General features: G+C 43.1%; 1 protein-coding gene across 1 annotated transcript in view; it reads right to left on the minus strand.

Annotated features, from left to right (window-relative positions):
- Positions 1 to 17,481, minus strand: part of TMEM214 (transmembrane protein 214) — a gene marked incomplete in the record, with an annotated part of 1,377,439 nt that overhangs the window by 912,762 nt on the left and 447,196 nt on the right. Inside the window, 1 exon segment of the mRNA XM_044062865.1 lies at positions 11,143 to 11,277. Within this exon segment, the coding sequence (XP_043918800.1) occupies positions 11,143 to 11,277 (135 nt within the window).

The following is a 17,481-nucleotide window of genomic DNA, read 5'->3' on the forward strand; positions in this document are numbered from 1 at the left end:
AAAGTTGGCACTGAATCTGTCGGCCAGTATGTTGGCAATATCTGTTGGCTCAGTACAGGAGGTACCATTTTGCAGCAACTCAGAGCAAATCTGGGTATTGCCATGGAGATTCTTGATATAACTACAGAAAGCTTTGTGGCTGTTTTTAGTGCCTGTCTCAATTCTGCCTTCATAGCTGGCTTTAGATGTTTTTATAAGTGATTTCAACTTTTTGTTGAGGCTAGTAAGAGAGTTTTTCCAGTCTTGGGACTTCACCTTTTTCTGCAACAGTTTCTTCCTTCTGCTGTAGAGTTTATTAATGGCAAAGGACCACCAGATTTGCTTACTTTTTTGGAGAAGCGCGTCTTGGTTCTTTTGGCTATCGCTAGTTCCATGCATTTATGTATGTGTTTGGACACTGCATTGGTGTATGATTGGGCACTCATGCATCTATTTTCCATTGACATGGGTGCCGTGAAGTTAGTCACCTCTTGTTTTTAGATGCCCAAAGTCAGCTTTGGAGAAGTTTTTCATGGCGGTTACTTTTGCCGGGGGGGGGTGAGATGTGGATTTCCATGGTGATTAGTTTGTGGTCGGATCTAATCAGGGAGGAATTGACTATTGGTGTAGAGCAACAGTTGCCCAGGTTTGTAATAACCAGGTCAAGGATGTTGCTTCCTCTAGTAGGGGTAAGAATGAGCTGGTCCAGGGCACAGGAATTGATGAATTCCAAGAAGCCTTGGTCCAGTGTATTGGTGCATGAGCAGTTTTTCCAGTTGATGGAGGGGTAGTTGAAGTCACCTAGTATGAGAGTGCTGGGTTGGACCCCAATAGTTTCCAAGGTGTTTAAGAACTTGGGAGTGAGTCTTGGGACATGGTTGGGGACCTATAGAAGGCTACGACCTGAATCGCCGTCTTGCCCAATGTTAGTTGTACCTGAAGTATCTCAGATGCATTATGCTGGGCTACTTGTCTGGAGGTGTGCATAATGAATAAGGAGACACCACCACCTTTGGAGCTTCGGTCCATGTCCTGGGGCCGAAAGGTGTGGAATGAGTTATAGCCTGGTTAGCACGGGGGGGCGGGGTTGGGTGCTTTCTGCTGCATTAAACCAGGTCTCCGTTACAGCACAAATGTCGATGTTCTCCATTTTGAGGAGTGCTTCGAGCAAGTGCAGCTTCAGATTTAGACTTCTAGCGTTGAGCAGCATGACCCTTAGACTGCATTTATTTATAGCTGTTACAGTGGTAATTTGGCCTTTGGAACATTGCCTAAAAAAAGGCACTATAGGGGTGGCAACAGCCTTAGCCAGTACTCGGAAACCCAGGGGTGACATATGCAGGCCATCTCTGGCAAAACAACGAGGTCTGTCAGTCATGTCATCCCAAGCAGACAGATACTGGATCCCCTCAGAAAGACACCAGAAACTTGGCCAATTGTTGAAGTTAATCATTTTCTCCTAGTACGGCGGTATCATTCTGGGAGACGGTAGGATGCTGCTCAGGGCTAGGGTCATACCTGCCTGGGCCACAATCCGAGAAGCTCCTCCATGTCTCTTTTTATGTAGCCCAGGGAGGTGCATCTCAGGGCCATTCACACCCACATGGACAGTGACAGTCATACGTGCACTTGTTGTGGAGTGACCTGAGTGCGTGTGTTATGTGTTGTATTCTGACACCTGATGGACGGCTGTTACCTATCCCTTATTCAACCTAGTGAGTGTGACATCAGTGTGCCTCACTATTGAGTCACCATGATTAGTGTATTGGGCAAGTTGTTTTGCCTTAGGGGCTTAGGTTGAGGGGCACACTGTGCAGGTGAGCTGTGTGTCTTGTGGTTTGTGTTGTGTTGTGGTGGTCGAGTGCGTTTCTGCCTTGGAGGTGTCTGCTGTTTGTGTAGATTTCTATTGAGAGCCTCCATGAATGTGGATGCGTGGTTTGTGTTTTTATGTGAGAGATGTGATGGTGGGTGTTCCGGAGGGCTATGTGTTAAATGTGGTGTGGTGCAGATGTTGACCTTCTCCTCTTGACCAGCTATTCCGGGGTCTTGGCTTGAGTGTGCATGGCTTCCAATTTGGATATACAAGTGCATCTCTCACAAGTCTGAGTGTTGGGAGACAAGAGGAGAGGGTTGTCTGTGTACTTGAGACAGTTGCTACACTGACTCAGAATGCCTAAGTTCAAAAGGTTAATAGGAGAAAGCACAGGAACTGACCTTTAGACATGCCAGGAGGGATGGTCATTATTACCAAGTACTGGAGCCATTTCCTTGTAAATTCCTTTTACAATAAAAATGTCACTCAAGGTGACAGACTTTGTACAGAGCACTGCCACACATTTAAGGGGAAACTAATACACAGACCCTGAAAATATAAGGATGAAGTATTTAGACAGATATTCTGAAGTTAGAAAGAAATCAAGCAGTACTTACTAGAAAATAAAGAATTAACTTGTCAAGAATGATGAAAAGAGAGGAGTCACATGAATGGCCACTGCCTGGCTACTACTAATGTTGGACTCAGCACAGCTTCTGTTGTAATACAGTACTCCTTTGCTTCTTCTCTCACCAGAAGCAAAATGTTAGCACCAATCCCAAGAAGAGAAGCAGGCCACTACCTGTTTGGTGATCCACAGTCTTGTCCCAGATGATGCAAGAGTGTGCAGGCTTATAGCCTTTTTCTGGCAGATGCCTAGAATAGCAACCAGACCAATCAGGTACGTTAAGCACAGACACTCACTCTCCAACCAGAAAGAGTCAGGAATCAATGCACTCTGCTCCTACTCTCGCCAGGATCAGAATACAAGCACAAATTCCAAGCTGTCACCTATAAAGCAGGTATTAAGCTTTCTGTTGATCAGCAGTCTCCAGGAAATAATGTAACTGCACTCCTTCTCTCACCAGGAGAAAAAAGAAGCACTTATCCCAAGATGACTACTGAGAGGCAGAATGTGGGCACTCCAATAACTGGTGGTCTTGCAATAGATGCTTACAGGTAAGATGAAAAAAATGGTTTATCCTAAACACTGCAGTGTGCACTAGAGGAGTTAGATGTGAAAGTAAGTAACTTAAGTTTTACCTGTCTTAAAAGTTAAGATTTAGTGGAGAGTCACTAGTTTTAAAATAGCAAGACACAATGAAAGGGGGTGGTCACTTTTGTATTCTAGTACTATGGAATACAGTAGGGTGGCCAATAAATTTAAATGGTTGAAGGGGAGTGATTTCACAAAATGATAATTTTGTGCTTACTCACACAAGCCATTAAACGCAGAGCAGAATTGAGATATATGGTCAAATTAACACAAGGGGCAGGCAACTAGAAAGACAGTGGTATTTAAGAACACAACAGTAAATGGGTGGGAGGGTGAGAATTCTATAACTGCATAATTATAACCTACAAACTGTCTGAATACCTTATCAGTAATGTAATGAACTACACCATTACAAGACTATGCTTGTTTGTATATAAAGCTCCACAACTGATTTCTTTATTTACTTATTTATTTCATGACGACCAGGGAGGTCCACTGGGCTCAGGAGCCCGTTTTCAGTGGAGGCCTGGGGAGAAAAGCTCCACATTACATAGTAAACAATTTAAAACAACAGAAAATTAAGATTCAAGGATACAGGTACACTGAGATACAACAGATAAGATAAAGATTCATGGATACAGATACATTATAAGTCAGTGACATTATGAGGTACAGTAGTTGCATAGCATGTGAGTCATATGCTGACATGAGTGTTTCAAAGGTAGAAATAGAAACTGGATATTATTATGGCAGAATAATTATAAATGTTAGGGAAGGGGGAAAAAGGAAAGCAAACTATTTACAATATATACATTATATACACAAGATCACACTAAAGAATAAGTAAAATCCAGGGGAGCAAAGTTGTTTGAAGTAGGAGTAGTATGGAAATACAATTAGAGTAGAGAGAGTAGAAGGCTAGGTGGGGAGAGTGCAGTTGCACTTCCGATTAGAGAACAAGTAGGAATGGAGTTGGGTTTTGAAGTTGTCAAGGTTTTCTATGATTCGTAGTGAAGGAGGAAGAGTATTCCATTTTTGGCTAAGGAAAAGGACAGGAGGGTACTGTCCAGCAGGTTGCTTTGGTTTGTAGACAGCGATTAGGTTTAGGTGAGCAGATCTAAGTGGCCTGTTAGGGGTCTATGGTAGTAGGATGTTGAATAGTGCAGGACATTTAGCAGGGTTAAATAAAAGCCTGTGGACAGTAGTAAGTTGGTGGTAGTCTAGAAGGTTGGGAAGTTCTAGCCAGTTTAGTGAGTGGAGGGCAGAGCAATGGTGGGAGGGAGTGTTTGGCTTTGATGGAGAATTTTGAAATTTTTATAATAACAACTTTCCATTTTGGAGGAGATGGAGGCAGATAAGTTAGTTAGTAGAGGGGCACCATACATTAGTGAGGGAAGAAGATAGGTAGTAGCGCGGGCTTGTCTAGTACAAGGAGAAAGATAGTGGATGTTTCTGTATAGCAGGCCAAGTTTTTGATGAGTTTTCTTGATGTTTAGTAGAATATGGGTGTCAAATTTGAGTTATTCGTCTATAGTAACCCCAAGTAGTTTGGCATAGGGAACAGTTTTTATGGTTGAAATGTTACGGCGTTTAATTTGGAAAGGGTTTTTTATCAAGAGGGGAGGATTTAGAGGGGGGGGGGGGGAGTAGTATTTTGGATTTGTTAGCGTTTAGAGATAGGTGGTTTTGTAGCATCCAGTTCTCAGTAGTGGAGAAGGCAGTTTGAGTGTATGATTGAAGTTCTGGGAGGTTGGTGGCAGATTAATGTGGAGTCATCAGCGCATTGTACGATTTTAGTGTTTGGGATGACAGAGTGGAAATCAATGATGAAGATGTTAAATAGCATAGGGCCAAGAATGGAACCTCGGGGAACTTCAGTAGGGGTACGAAGGAAGTTAGAGGTGCCTTTCCTCCATTTTACAGCATGAGATCTGTCAGACAGGTAACTTGAGAACCAGGATAGGGTATTACGTGAGAGGTTGAAGTTTGCAAGGTGGCTAAGGAGATGAGTATGGGAGATAGTATCGAAGGCCTTGGAGAGATCTAGTAGAATGGTAGAAACTATTTTTCCAGAGTCACGGGCATGGTTGACTATATCTAGGAATGAGAGAAGAGCAGTTATAGTGCTATGGCCAGGGTGGAAGCCATGTTGGGTATGAGAGATGAGGTGGTTTTTGGTAAGGAAGGGAATTAGCTGGGTGTGAATGCATTTTTCCAATATTTTGGATACTGGGGAAAGGATGGCTATGGGGCGAAAGTTTGAGTATTATTTTTACCACCTTTGTGGAGAGGATGTATAATGGCAGCACGCCACAGCTTGGGGACATAAGATTCCTGTATGGATCTGTTGATTAGGATGCTAATGGGGAGGGTGATTCCGTCTGCAGCAATTTGTAAGAATTTAGATGAGATGTTATCTGGGGCATTAGAGCATGGTTTTAGTTTGCTAAGAAGCTTTTTATATACGAGGTAGAGACTGGTTTAAGTTCAAAGGTAGGGGGAGAGTCGGGTTTAGAGGCTGGGGTAGAGTGACTAAGTTATGTGGATGGGTTATTTGGGAGTTAGTTCAGCTACAGCGGTAGTAAAGAAGGAGTTTCTTTCTTTCTTGCGTTCCCTTTTGATGTATATACTGTATAAAACTGCCACTTCCCACACTTAGAGTATCTCAGTTTGATGTCACCGTCAATGTTTAATTGTATTATATTGTATTGTACTGGAGCTTTCCTCTCTGGGCCTCTGCGGAAACTAGGTCATGAGCCCAGTCAATCTTTCCTGGTAAACAAAAGCAATAAAATATATCTAGATCACAGGCACAGACTTTTTTAAACTTGGTGGCATTCAGGAAGGGAAATGGCTTAACTGCACCATTCAAGATGAATCAATGGACACACTAGATGAAAGAAAGAATAGTTGTGTAAAATTTTACCATAACCATAGATGCCCTTGTCTTCCATGTTGCAGTATTCATTACATGAGTGATTCCCTGCCATAAATGATCCCGACATCCAGCCAGTATACAAAAGCCTTTTACCACTGCTAGGTACATGTGACGTCGCATACAGGGCCAAGGTAGGCATCAGCCATAGAAGTGATGCCCGCACATACCATACTCGGAACGGAATGCCCCGGGAAGATCAGCCTAAGGTACCAAGGATGAAAGCACTCATCCAAAGAAAGAAGAACCGGGGGGGAGGGGGGAATAGTTCAACATGGAAGAGAAGGACATTGATGGTTATGGTAAGGTTTTACACAACTATTCTATGTCCTTCTATTCCTATGTTGCAGTATTCATTCCATGAGGGAGAGTACCAAAGCTCATGAAGGAAAAAAGGAAGAGGAAGGAGCTCAGGCGATCTGTACAATGATATGGAAAATGGCTCAAGCAACACCTGCCCTGGACCTGGAAATGCCATCCAACTTGTAATGTTTAGTGAAGGTAAACGCAGAAGTACAAGTGGCTGCTTCTAAAAAGGGGGTACCCAAACCTTTGGAAAAAACACCAGAAGAAGCTACAGCCCTAGTAGAGTGAGCCTTAACAGAAGAAGACTCTTACCATGAAAAACATAATAAAATGAAATTGTTTTAGAAATACAAGTAGAAATAGTCTGCTTGCTTGAAAGCAGGCTTTCCAAGAGCCCTGGGATGAAAAAAAGACAAAGCTGATCACATTTCCTGACAGATTTTACTTGGATAAAACTAAAGCTGATTGGTTTGTGTATATCCAAGGTGTGCAAGATTCTCTCACTGGAAGACTGTGGAGAGGGGGAAAAAGGTGGGCAGGTTAATGGGCTGATTAAGCGACATCCCATTCACAACCTTCAGCATAAAGGAAGGGTCGGTATGCAAAGAAACCCTGTTCTTATGGAAGACCAGAAAAGATGGAAATGCTACCAAGGCTTGTTGTTCAGACACCATTCTGGCTAAGTAATACCAAGTAGAAGCAGTCTTCCAAGTGCAGTATTGTAGGGTAGCTGTTGCTGCAGGCTCAAAAAGAGCCAACGTGAGCTTTTCCAAAACAAAATTAAGATCCCATTGGAGGTGGAACAGGTTTCCTGGGAGGTCTAACGTGAAGGAAGCCTTTAAGGAAAAAATGAACCTCCAATCTGGAGACTAAAGGGGGAGACAGAGGCAGACATGCAGAAAGAGATGATAGGTGACCTTTCACAGAAGAATAAGCCAACCCAGCTTTCAAAAAGTTCACACAAGTAATTTAAAATGAAAGGAGTGTCTACATTTAGTGGATCTAGGTTATAAAAGAGAGACCAGATGGAAAACCTTGTCCATTTGCACAAATAGGATTTCCTAGTACTGGATTTCCTGGCCTCCTGCAGCACCCTAAGCACGTCCTCAGAAAAAGGCGATGTCCCACATACCTAGCAGTGGTAAAAGGCTTTTCTATACTGGCCAGATGTCGGGATCATTTATGGCAGGAAATCAACCATGTAATGAATACAGCATCCTAGGAATAGTAGGACATCCAGAGGGAATAAATGGGGTGCACCATTTAAATGCACAAGTGTATACATGTGTTTATGCCTATATAACGTGTGCATGTATATATGCACACACACACACACACCTCACACAGATCTTCTATGTGCAAAATTTACAAGAATAAATGGAAAAGATGTTCCTTTTGGGCTGAACAGAAAGATCCTGTTACAGCTCCAGTGGCAGTCATACTAGACTTTTTGGCTTCCCTTTTCAGGGATGGCACTAGTTATTCTACTGTCAAAGTTCAGCTAGCTGCTATATCCAGTTTTCACATAGGTTCTGATTCCTTATCCCTTGCTTCTTCTAAGCTGTATATAGGATTTCTTAGGGGCATTTTACTGCTCTGACCTCCGGTGAAAGATCCTACTCCCCTGTGGGTTCAGATTATGATTTTGCAAGCCTTGGTCCATCCGCCCTTTGAACAAGCAGGAACTGTGGATTTCAGCTTCCTTTCCTGGAAGACACTGTTTTTAGTAGCTATTACATCTGCCAAAAGTGTGTCTGAACTTCAAGGATGCAAAAAACTTCCTTATCAGCCTCAATAAGAAGCTGAGATCCCTCATAAAATCCTCCAAAACTAGTTACGAAAATAAAATTGCCAAAGATTCCAAAGACAACCACAAGGCATTCTATAACTATGTCAAGAATCTAAATGGCAATGCTCAGCTCTGCTCTGAGCCACAACAGAATGGCATTAAATATACTGATCCCAAGGATATAGCCAATATCCTGGCAGACAGATTCAGTGCCAACTTCATCCCCCTCTCACCCCCTAAATGGCCCATCTCAATACCAGAAGATTGCCAAATTCCGGTAATAACGGTCACACAGGTAAAAAAACGCACTCTCCAAAGCTAAGAATACAGCATCCATGGGACCAGATGACATCCCAGGCTATGTACTACATGAACTACAAAATGAACTGGTACCTCACCTAAGTGTCATGTTTAATCATGCCCTCACCTCAGGCTTCATGCCCACTGAGTGGCACACAGCTACAGTTATCCCACTCCACAAGGGGGGGATCCAACTTGGATCCCGGGAACTACCACCCCATCAGTCTGACGAGCCTGATGTGCAAGGCCATGGAATGTATTATCATGGAACTTATAAACAAAGACATTGGCAACCTTAAAACACTGGACCGCATCCAGTTTGGGTTTGTGAAGGGCCGATCTAGTCTCCTGAACCTGACTGACTTCTTTGAATCAGTCTCCAGAGCTGTGGACGAGGGCAAGGCAGTCCACACAGCCTATCTGGACCTCACCAAGACCTTTGACACCATTCCCCACTCTGGAATCATAGATAAACTTACTAAGCTGGGCATTAATTCCTACGTCACTCGATGGGTTGCCAACTGGCTTACTGACAGAACCCACACTGTAAAAGTAGCTGACTCCAAATCCAGCTCCAGACAAGTGACAAGTGGAGTACCTCAGGGTTCAGTCCTGGGACTTCTCTTGTTTGGCATCTACTTCTCTGAAGTACAGGCCAACACTAAGGGTCTCTGGCTAACAAAGTTCGCAGATGACTGCAAACTGGGAGCCATTATTGAATCCCCAAATGATGTCGATACTCTACAAAAGGGCCTTAAAGAAACAGATGCTTGGTGCCAGAGCCATGGGCTCAAGCTCAATGCCAAGAAATGTATAGTTATCCCCTTTGGGGAAAAAACATGCACCCGTGAATTACCACATAGGTGGCAGTACACTAAACACCGAAATTGTGATAAGACACTTAGGGACAAAGCTGGACAGTGGTCTCACCTTCGGTAACCACATCGCCACAACAGTCAGGAAATCCTTCTATGTGGCACACCTCATCACTAAGGGCTTTTCATCCAAAAAAAAGGAGGTCAATGTCCCACTGTACTTATCCCTCATTAGACCCATTATAGAATACAACACCCCATTTGATAGGTACCTCTCAAGACATCTGCAACAACTGGAAAGGCCACAGAAATACCTCACTAAAAGAATCACAGGCCTAAAGCAAATGCCCTATGCTGACGGCCTTACAAAACTCCAGCTATACTCTGTCGCATATCGTCTACTCCAAGGCGATCTCTGCTTAACATACAAGGCCATGTCAAACCCAGAGCTGTTGGACATGCTACACAAAGAAATCCCAATCCCTCAGAGCCACACGCTCCAGGGATCTAAACCTTGTCATCACAATAAACAAAACATGCTGGAGGGATAGGTTCCTGACCCAGAGACTCCCCAGACTCTGGAATAGACTGCCCATACATGTCAAGCAGAGTACCTCTTTGGCCATCTTCAAAAGGAACCTTGATGACTGGATGGGAGAAAGGAAATTCACCCCAGGGATCACGTCAGTCACCCTGCTAGACAGGGGTCCAGGAAAGTAAACAGTGTGGGAAGAAATAGACAGGGAATTATGGCTAGGCTTGTATAGGCCCTAGGGCCGATAGCCTAGTACCAATCTATGAACCAATAAGCCCCTTCTGAAAAATTTCCATATTCAATTTTCCACAAGGATAGAGTGACCCAGTATTAATCCCTCCTTTTTACCCAAAGTGGCTAAGAAGGGAAACAATCAGTCCATCAGTCTTCCCATCTTTTTGCCTAATTATCAAAATAAAGGTGAATACACATTGCATTTGCTCAATGTGCAGGCAGCTTCATTTCAAATCTGATCAGTTGTTAGTCTCTTTTTCAGATGCAAAGAAAGGTAGCTCTGTTACCAAAGTTACGCTAGCAAGATGACTGAAAGAGTACTCTAAGGTAATACAGTCTTTCAAAAATATTCCTTTACCAGGACAAATCGAGGCTCATTCTACAAGGTCTAGAGCTACGTCTCAGGCTTTTTGGTTCAGAGTTTCAATTAAGGATATTTGTGCTGCTGCTACTTTATCAAATCGCCACACTTCTGTTACGCATTACAAATTAGACATATCCAGGAGCAGAAGTGCTTTTGGTTATTCTATACTCTGGAATGTCCTTTCATAAGGGTCACCCTGGATCTTGGTATCTGGGGACTCTGTCCCAGATGTTAATGAAATGAATAGGACAATATCAGATAAAGTAGTCATGTTCTTACCATAAAGTTCCATCTGTGTTGTCCATTTTCTCACCCCCCTTCACCATAGCCAGGTCTTTGGGAAACCTGGTAGAATTCTCAAAGGAGTCTCTATTCCTTCTGCTGAGCTCCTGATGTTTCTTCCTCATAGATATGTACATACATACTTAATCTGTTTGCTTTATGCAAGAGTATGATAAATGTTTTCTTTTACATGTCAAGCCTGTTTTTTGGCAAGCTCGATCCGAGATATTCTGGGGGGAGCAGAGCATTACGGGTAGGTAGGAGGAGCTCAAATCAGGAAGCTCAGGCTGGAAAAGCTGCCAGTCTGTTCCAAGGATCGGAACAGATACCAGAGGTTAAGAGAATGAAGAAGAGAACATCACATTTATGGTTAGCCTCCAACTTGCACTATATACTTTCAGCAGCATCTCAGTGCCATAAAAAATACATGCTGCTCTCACGGCTATAGCATCTTCAGACCGTTTTCTTGTTTGTTCAGTTACCGGAAAGGGTTCTGGAATGGGGAACACTTGCAAAAAAGTAATTACACGGTTTACTACTTAAAGATAGAAAAGCAACAGTCACTAGTCCTTACCTGCAGGCTTATCCAGCTCTCGTAGCATAGTGTAGATGCAGTGATCAAAAAAGTGCTCAAGGACATCATCAGATCTCCCCCAAACACACTTAATAATATTCTTCAGCTCTTTACTTGCCAGACAGAAAGGATAATCTGCAGATAAAAACCAATCAAACAAAAAAATGGAATAACTCACAGTAATTTCCCAGATTTCTGTTTAACAAGTAACCCTATTCAAATGGCATAAGCACTCACAATTTCATTTTAAAACAGTAATCATTATCTTATGCTATAATCTGAGCATTTAAGTAATTTTTCCATTACTGCAGTTTAGATCAGTAGGAATAATTTCCTGTTAATGTATCACTATTTTTGTTTACATTTTTCCAAAAAGTTTTCAGCCTGGGAGCCTATTTCATCTGTAAGCTGAACTCCTGTCTGTACTTTGACTAAATGATCTTTTACACCTGATCTGCAGTACGTTCAACAGAATCAAACACACAGCTAAAGCCATCCAGTTCTAAGGAATAGAGATTTTCATCCTGACTAAACCCTAGAAGACCCAGGTTCAACTTGTAGCCTGGCAGCAGGAATAGCAGTCTTGTGAGGCATAACAATGAGAGACCAGTGACTGCCTCACCGACATCAAGGGAGGGTACTGGTGAAATTCAGCAAAAAAAAAAAACTTCCAGAATTGGAGCTGACAAGCAGTGATATGAGCTTGCAAAAAAGTGCAAGTGCCTGTGTGGATGCATACTTTCAAAAGCCCAGCACAGCAAGCAACAGACTATGCTTAATGGCAGACATGGATAATTCTAGAATCTTTGGGGGGGGGTCTCCTACCCTCCACAGGTTCATGGATGACAACCATACAAGCCATATTATCTGGCTCGTGCACTACTTACCTAATCTTCTAGGATCCATGGATCAAGGGAAAGAGTAAGTCGATAGTGTATGGAGGTTACCCAAGGGCTTAGTAGTTTTAACAACAACATGCCATACTTCTACCTGGCAGCAACCATGAAAATTTCCTTGGAAAATGTCCCTGGCGATTTTCTCTCAACAGCACTTTTACTAACAAAAAAAATTTAGCCTGCCATGGACTACTTAGGAAAAGTACAGTTGTGTACACTTACCATAAATGTAGATGTTCGAGTGTATTCAGTTTTGCAGTCATTACATTTGGGTAATCTGCTGGCAGGTTGCCCTCATTCGGCCTGAATAACAAAGTCTTGGGTCCTGCGTTGGTTGCAGTCTCCTCTTCCATGACGTCAGATCGTCAAAGGTATAAAACATGCAGTCTATGCCATTTTAATCAGTTTTTCTTGCCCCAGATGTCAGGTGCCGCCCAAATGGGGAGCAAAAATATACATGTAAACTGTAAATATATAAATGCACCTTAGAAACATAAAATTTACCTTCAACTAAAAGCAAATACACCACAAAGGCTTTGAGTATAGTGAAGGAAAGAAAAGGTATAGAAAGGGGGCTGGCGGGTGGGTAACCCAGACTGCAACAGTGAATACACTCGAAAATCTACATTTATGGTAAGTGTAGACAACTGTACTATGTTCTTCGTGTTTCACTGTTGCAGTCATTACATTTGGGTAGAATCCCAAAGCTATGGATGGGAGGATGGAACTAAACAGCATTAGGAGCAGCTATATGGCCCTGCAGGACTGCAGTGGCAAAGCCTGCCCTGGATTTAGAGAAGATAGGTAAATTATAATGCTTTGTGAACGTATGAACTGAGCTCCAAGTAACAGCTTCTAGAATGTCTCTGGTAGGGACCCCTCTGAGAAAAGCTGCTGAAGTAGAGGCAGCCCTGGTTGAATGGGATCTGATCCCCTTGGGCACAGGTTTACAATGGTGCAAGTAGCAGAAACTAATGCAATGGCTTATCCACTTAGAAATAAATAGTCTGCTTTGATACAGCCTTTCCCTCTGATCCTGCAGCAAATGCTACCAGTAGTTGCTCACACTTTCTTAGAGATTTTGTCCTGTTTAAGTAGAATCTTAGTTGTCTGTGTACATCCAATGAATGCAGAATCCGCTCCCCCTTGTTCTGCATATTTGGAAAAATAGTTGGCAGGTGAATGGTCTGGTTAAGAGCCACACTGGATACCACCTTATGCATAAAAGAAGGATTGGTCCTGAGGGCCACCCTGTCGGGGTAAAAATAAATGAAAGACTCCACTGCCATGAGAGCCTGTAGTTCTGAAACCCTTCTAGCTGAAGTGACTGCCAAAAGAAAAGCAGTCTTCCAAGAAAGAAATTTTATATCCGCAGTAGCTACTGGTTCAAAAGGAGGCAGGGCGAGTTTTTCCAGCACAAAATTGAGGTCCCATGCAGGAGTTGGCGCTCACCTGGGAGGCCTTAAATTTTTGGCCCATCTGAGATACTGTTTTAGCAGTGGATGAGAAAAGAGGGGAGGCTCTGTGTTGTAATGAGCCGAGATGGCAGAGGCATGGATTTTTATTGATGAAAAAGACAGGCCCTTGTCAAGCATCTCAGTTAAGTATTGTACAATCTGAGGAATATGGGGCTTTGCTGTGTCTATTCCTTATGCTTGGTTCCAAGCACAGAATCGCTTTCATTTATCAGCATAAGATTTTCAAGTACTAGGCCTTCTGGCTTCCAAAATGACATCCATCACAGGTTTACTGAGAGATGTGGTTTGAAAAGTTAGTTGATTAGCCATGCTGCAAGATTCAGAGTTTGGAGCTGAGTGTGCAGAATTTGATAGTTCTGCTGAGACAATAGATAAGGTGTTTGAGACAAGTGCCACAGAGGAAGGTGTGACATATTCCTTGGAAGCTGGTACCAGTGTTGGCGAGGCCAGTCCGAAGCAATTAGAATCACTTTTTTTTTTTCCTGTCTGACTTTTAGTAAGACCTTGGAGAGTAGAGGCAGAGGGGGAAAAGCATAGACTGATGGTTTTTCCAACTGAAGGATAGAGCATCTACTTTCCGTGCTTTTTTGTGATGAGTTCTTGTGCAGAATTTGTCCAACTGATAGTTTTGGGGAGAGGCAAATAGATCTATGTCTGGGCTCCCCCATTTCTGTGTTAACATGCTGAAGATTTGTGGATCCAGCTTCCATTCATACCGGTCCATATGGTTTCTGCTTAGGTCGTCTGCAAGAGTATTTTGCTTTCCTGGCAGGAATTGGGCTTGAAGTATTTGGTAAGTCAAGGCTGTGTTCCACAAGGCCATGGCTACTCTGCAAAGGGGGTAGGAATGGGTACCCCCCTGCTTGTTTATGTACCACATAACTGTGGTGTTGTCAGTCTATCAGTAGTTATCCTGGATAAAGTAAGTTCTTGAAGGCTGTCAGAGCATTCTGAACAGGTAGCATTTCTTTCTGGTTGATATGCAGATGCATTTGGTTTGGGCTCCATTTGCCCTGAATGCATCTCCCTGCCAGGTGGGCACCCCAAGCATAGTCTGATGCGTCTGTAGTTAGGGTTTGGGTGGCAGGGGGTAGAGTGAATGACAGTCCCTTGTTTTGGTGACATGTCTCTGCCCACCAAAGAAACTCCTGTTGCAGGCAGGGAATGAGAGGAATCATTGTTTCCAGGCTGTGACCATGTTGACTCCATAAGCTTTTTAGGTACCACTGAAGTTTCCTCATATGCAGTCTCGCATATGGAATTAGTAGAATGCAGGATGCCATGAACACCAAAGCCTGCAGAATTTGTCTTGCAGTTAACTGGGTTTTTGTTGCCATTTGTTTGAAGTATGCTGTCAATTGCATTTGTTTGTCTGGCGTGAGGTAAGCCATCTGGGCAGTTGTATTCAAGCTTGCACCCAGGAATGTAATTATTTGAGAGGGTACCAGTTGCGATTTCTTTTCGTTTATGGTGTACCCTAGGCATGCTAGAAGCCTTTTTACAAATGCCAGATGTTGAAGAATGTTCTTGTCCTCTGCCTGAATGAGACAATCGTCCAGATAAGGATAAATTTGGAATGTTTCTATCTCTGCAGAATGCAATTACTGGTGCCAGGCACTTTAGACCCTGGGCACAGTAGATAAGCCAAAGGGCAGTGCAGAGAATTGGTAATGCAAAAAACCTGCTTTGAAGCGGAGGTGTCTAGAGTTACCAACTAGGCATTCTTGCCTAGTATAGGTAGTAGCTGTTGTAAAGTCAGCATTTTGAATTTTTGAATGTCCAGGAACGTGTTCAGAATCAACAAGTCCAGTATTGGATGCCATGATTTGTCTTTTCTGGGTACCAGGAAAGTCTTGAATAAAAACCTTGTCCTTTTTCCTTTTCTGGAACTGCTTGAATAGCCCCCATATCCATGAGAGGCATAACTTGTTTCTAGGCCTCCGCCCACTGGTTTTGTGGCAGATCTGGCCATCCATCTGGAATTGGCAAAGTATGGAAATAAAATCTGTACCCCTGAGATACTATGTTTAATCCCACTTGTCCTGGGTTATTAACTGCCAATTTTGAGCATGAAGTGCTAGTTTTCCCCCCAAGGGGGCTGCCAAAAGATAAGTGCTTGGAAATGGCAGAGGAAAGCCATTGAGACTGCTTACTGTAGGGCTGTGCTTTGTTACCTCCAAATTAGGAGGTGGAGGCACCCCATTGCTTTGACTTGTAAGATCCCTGTGATTGATATCTGGAGCCTTAGGAGTGCCTGGGTTTGCCTGTTGGACACAGGAAAGGACCAATTCTTAGTAGGCCAGTGCCTACTGAACCTGGGTGGCTATACTTGCAAGAAATCTTTTACAGTTTGCATAGATTTAGCTTTGTCTTCCATTTTCTTTAAAACCTCTTCTGCCTTATTACCAAACAGACTATCATGCTGTAAAGGGGCATCCAACAATTTAGCTTTAACATGATCAGGCAGATTTTGCTCCTTCAGCCAGGCATGCCTTCTTATCACAGATCCAGTTACGGTGACCCTGCAAGAGGCCTCCAAGGAATCAAAACCACATTGCAAAGTATGCTTTCCAACCTGTTCTGCTGAATGCAATAAATCCTGTAACTCTATTTTCCACACTATCAGAAATCAATATTATTTTCTGTTTCAGTAAGCCCATAACATGCTGTTGATATTTAAGCATATGAAACTGGCAGTTTAAAGGCCTGATTGCCAAGGCTGCAGACATATAAACCTTCTTACCCTATCTATCCAGCGCCCTGGAATCTCTATCAGATGGGGTAGGATTTTTGGCTGTAGAAGCCTTAACACCCTTGGGACCCTGAGAAATAGTCTCAGGATCAGCAGCAGGATTTTTGAAAAGAAATTTGTGGGACTGAGGAAAGTACAGTTTTGTACCTACCATAAATGTAGATGTTAGAGTATATACACTGCTGGAGTCATTACACTTGGGGTTATCCTGCCGTCAGACGGTTCCCCAGTTGGCCTGAGTTCCAAAGTCTTTGTCCAGCGTCAGTTGCTGTCGCCTCCTCCTTGACGTCAGTGCAAAAGGGGTATATAAGATGCAGCCGATGCCATTTTCTTCAGTTTTTCTTGCCCCAGATGTCAGGTGCCTCTAAATAGGTAGACAATTCCAATTGCTAACAAAAACATACATAAGAAAAGCAAACCACAACTTACAGCTACCAGCAAATACTCCCCACAGGTAGTAAAGGGTAGAAGACATAGGTACGTACCAGCCAGTAAGAGGGGAAGGAGGGAGGGCAACCTGGACTGCAGCAGTGTATACACTCGAACATCTACATTTATGGTAGGTACAAAACAGTACTATGTTCATCGTGTTACACTGCTGCAGTCATTACACTTGGGTGGAATCCCAAAGCTGAGGTAGGTTGGCTGGTTCTATAAGGCCCTGCAGCACTGCAGTGGCAAAGCCAGTTTTGGATTTAGAGTATAGAGGCAGATGGTAATGCTTGGTGAAGGTATGTACAGAACTCCAAGTTGCTGCTTCCACAATATCCTTGGTAGGTACTCCTCTGAGGTAGGCAGTTGAAGTGGCTGTTGCCCTGGTGGAGTGAGATCTAATGCTGCTAGGTACAGGTTTTCCATGGTATGTGTAGCAGAAACGTATACAATGTCCTATCCATTTTGAAATGGTCTGTTTTGAAATGACTTTTCCCTGTGCTCCTGCAGTATATGCTACCAATAATTGCTCAGATTTTCTGAAAGCTTTGGTTTTGTCCAAGTAGAAGCGTAACTGCCTGTGAATGTCCAAAGAATGCAGTAGTCTCTTCCCCTTTATTCTGTGGTTTAGGATAAAAAGTTGGCAGGTGAATAGTTTGGTTTAGAGCCACACTGGATACCACTGTTGGCATAAACGTAGGGTTAGTTCTTAAAGACACCCTGTCCTGGCGGAAAATAAGGAAAGGTTCCACTGCCATTAGTGCCTGTAATTCTGAAACTC

Source organism: Protopterus annectens, chromosome 2.part1 (genome assembly GCF_019279795.1).
Source record: "Protopterus annectens isolate FY-2018-M chromosome 2.part1, PAN1.0, whole genome shotgun sequence".
Taxonomy (NCBI): Eukaryota; Metazoa; Chordata; order Ceratodontiformes; family Protopteridae; genus Protopterus; species Protopterus annectens.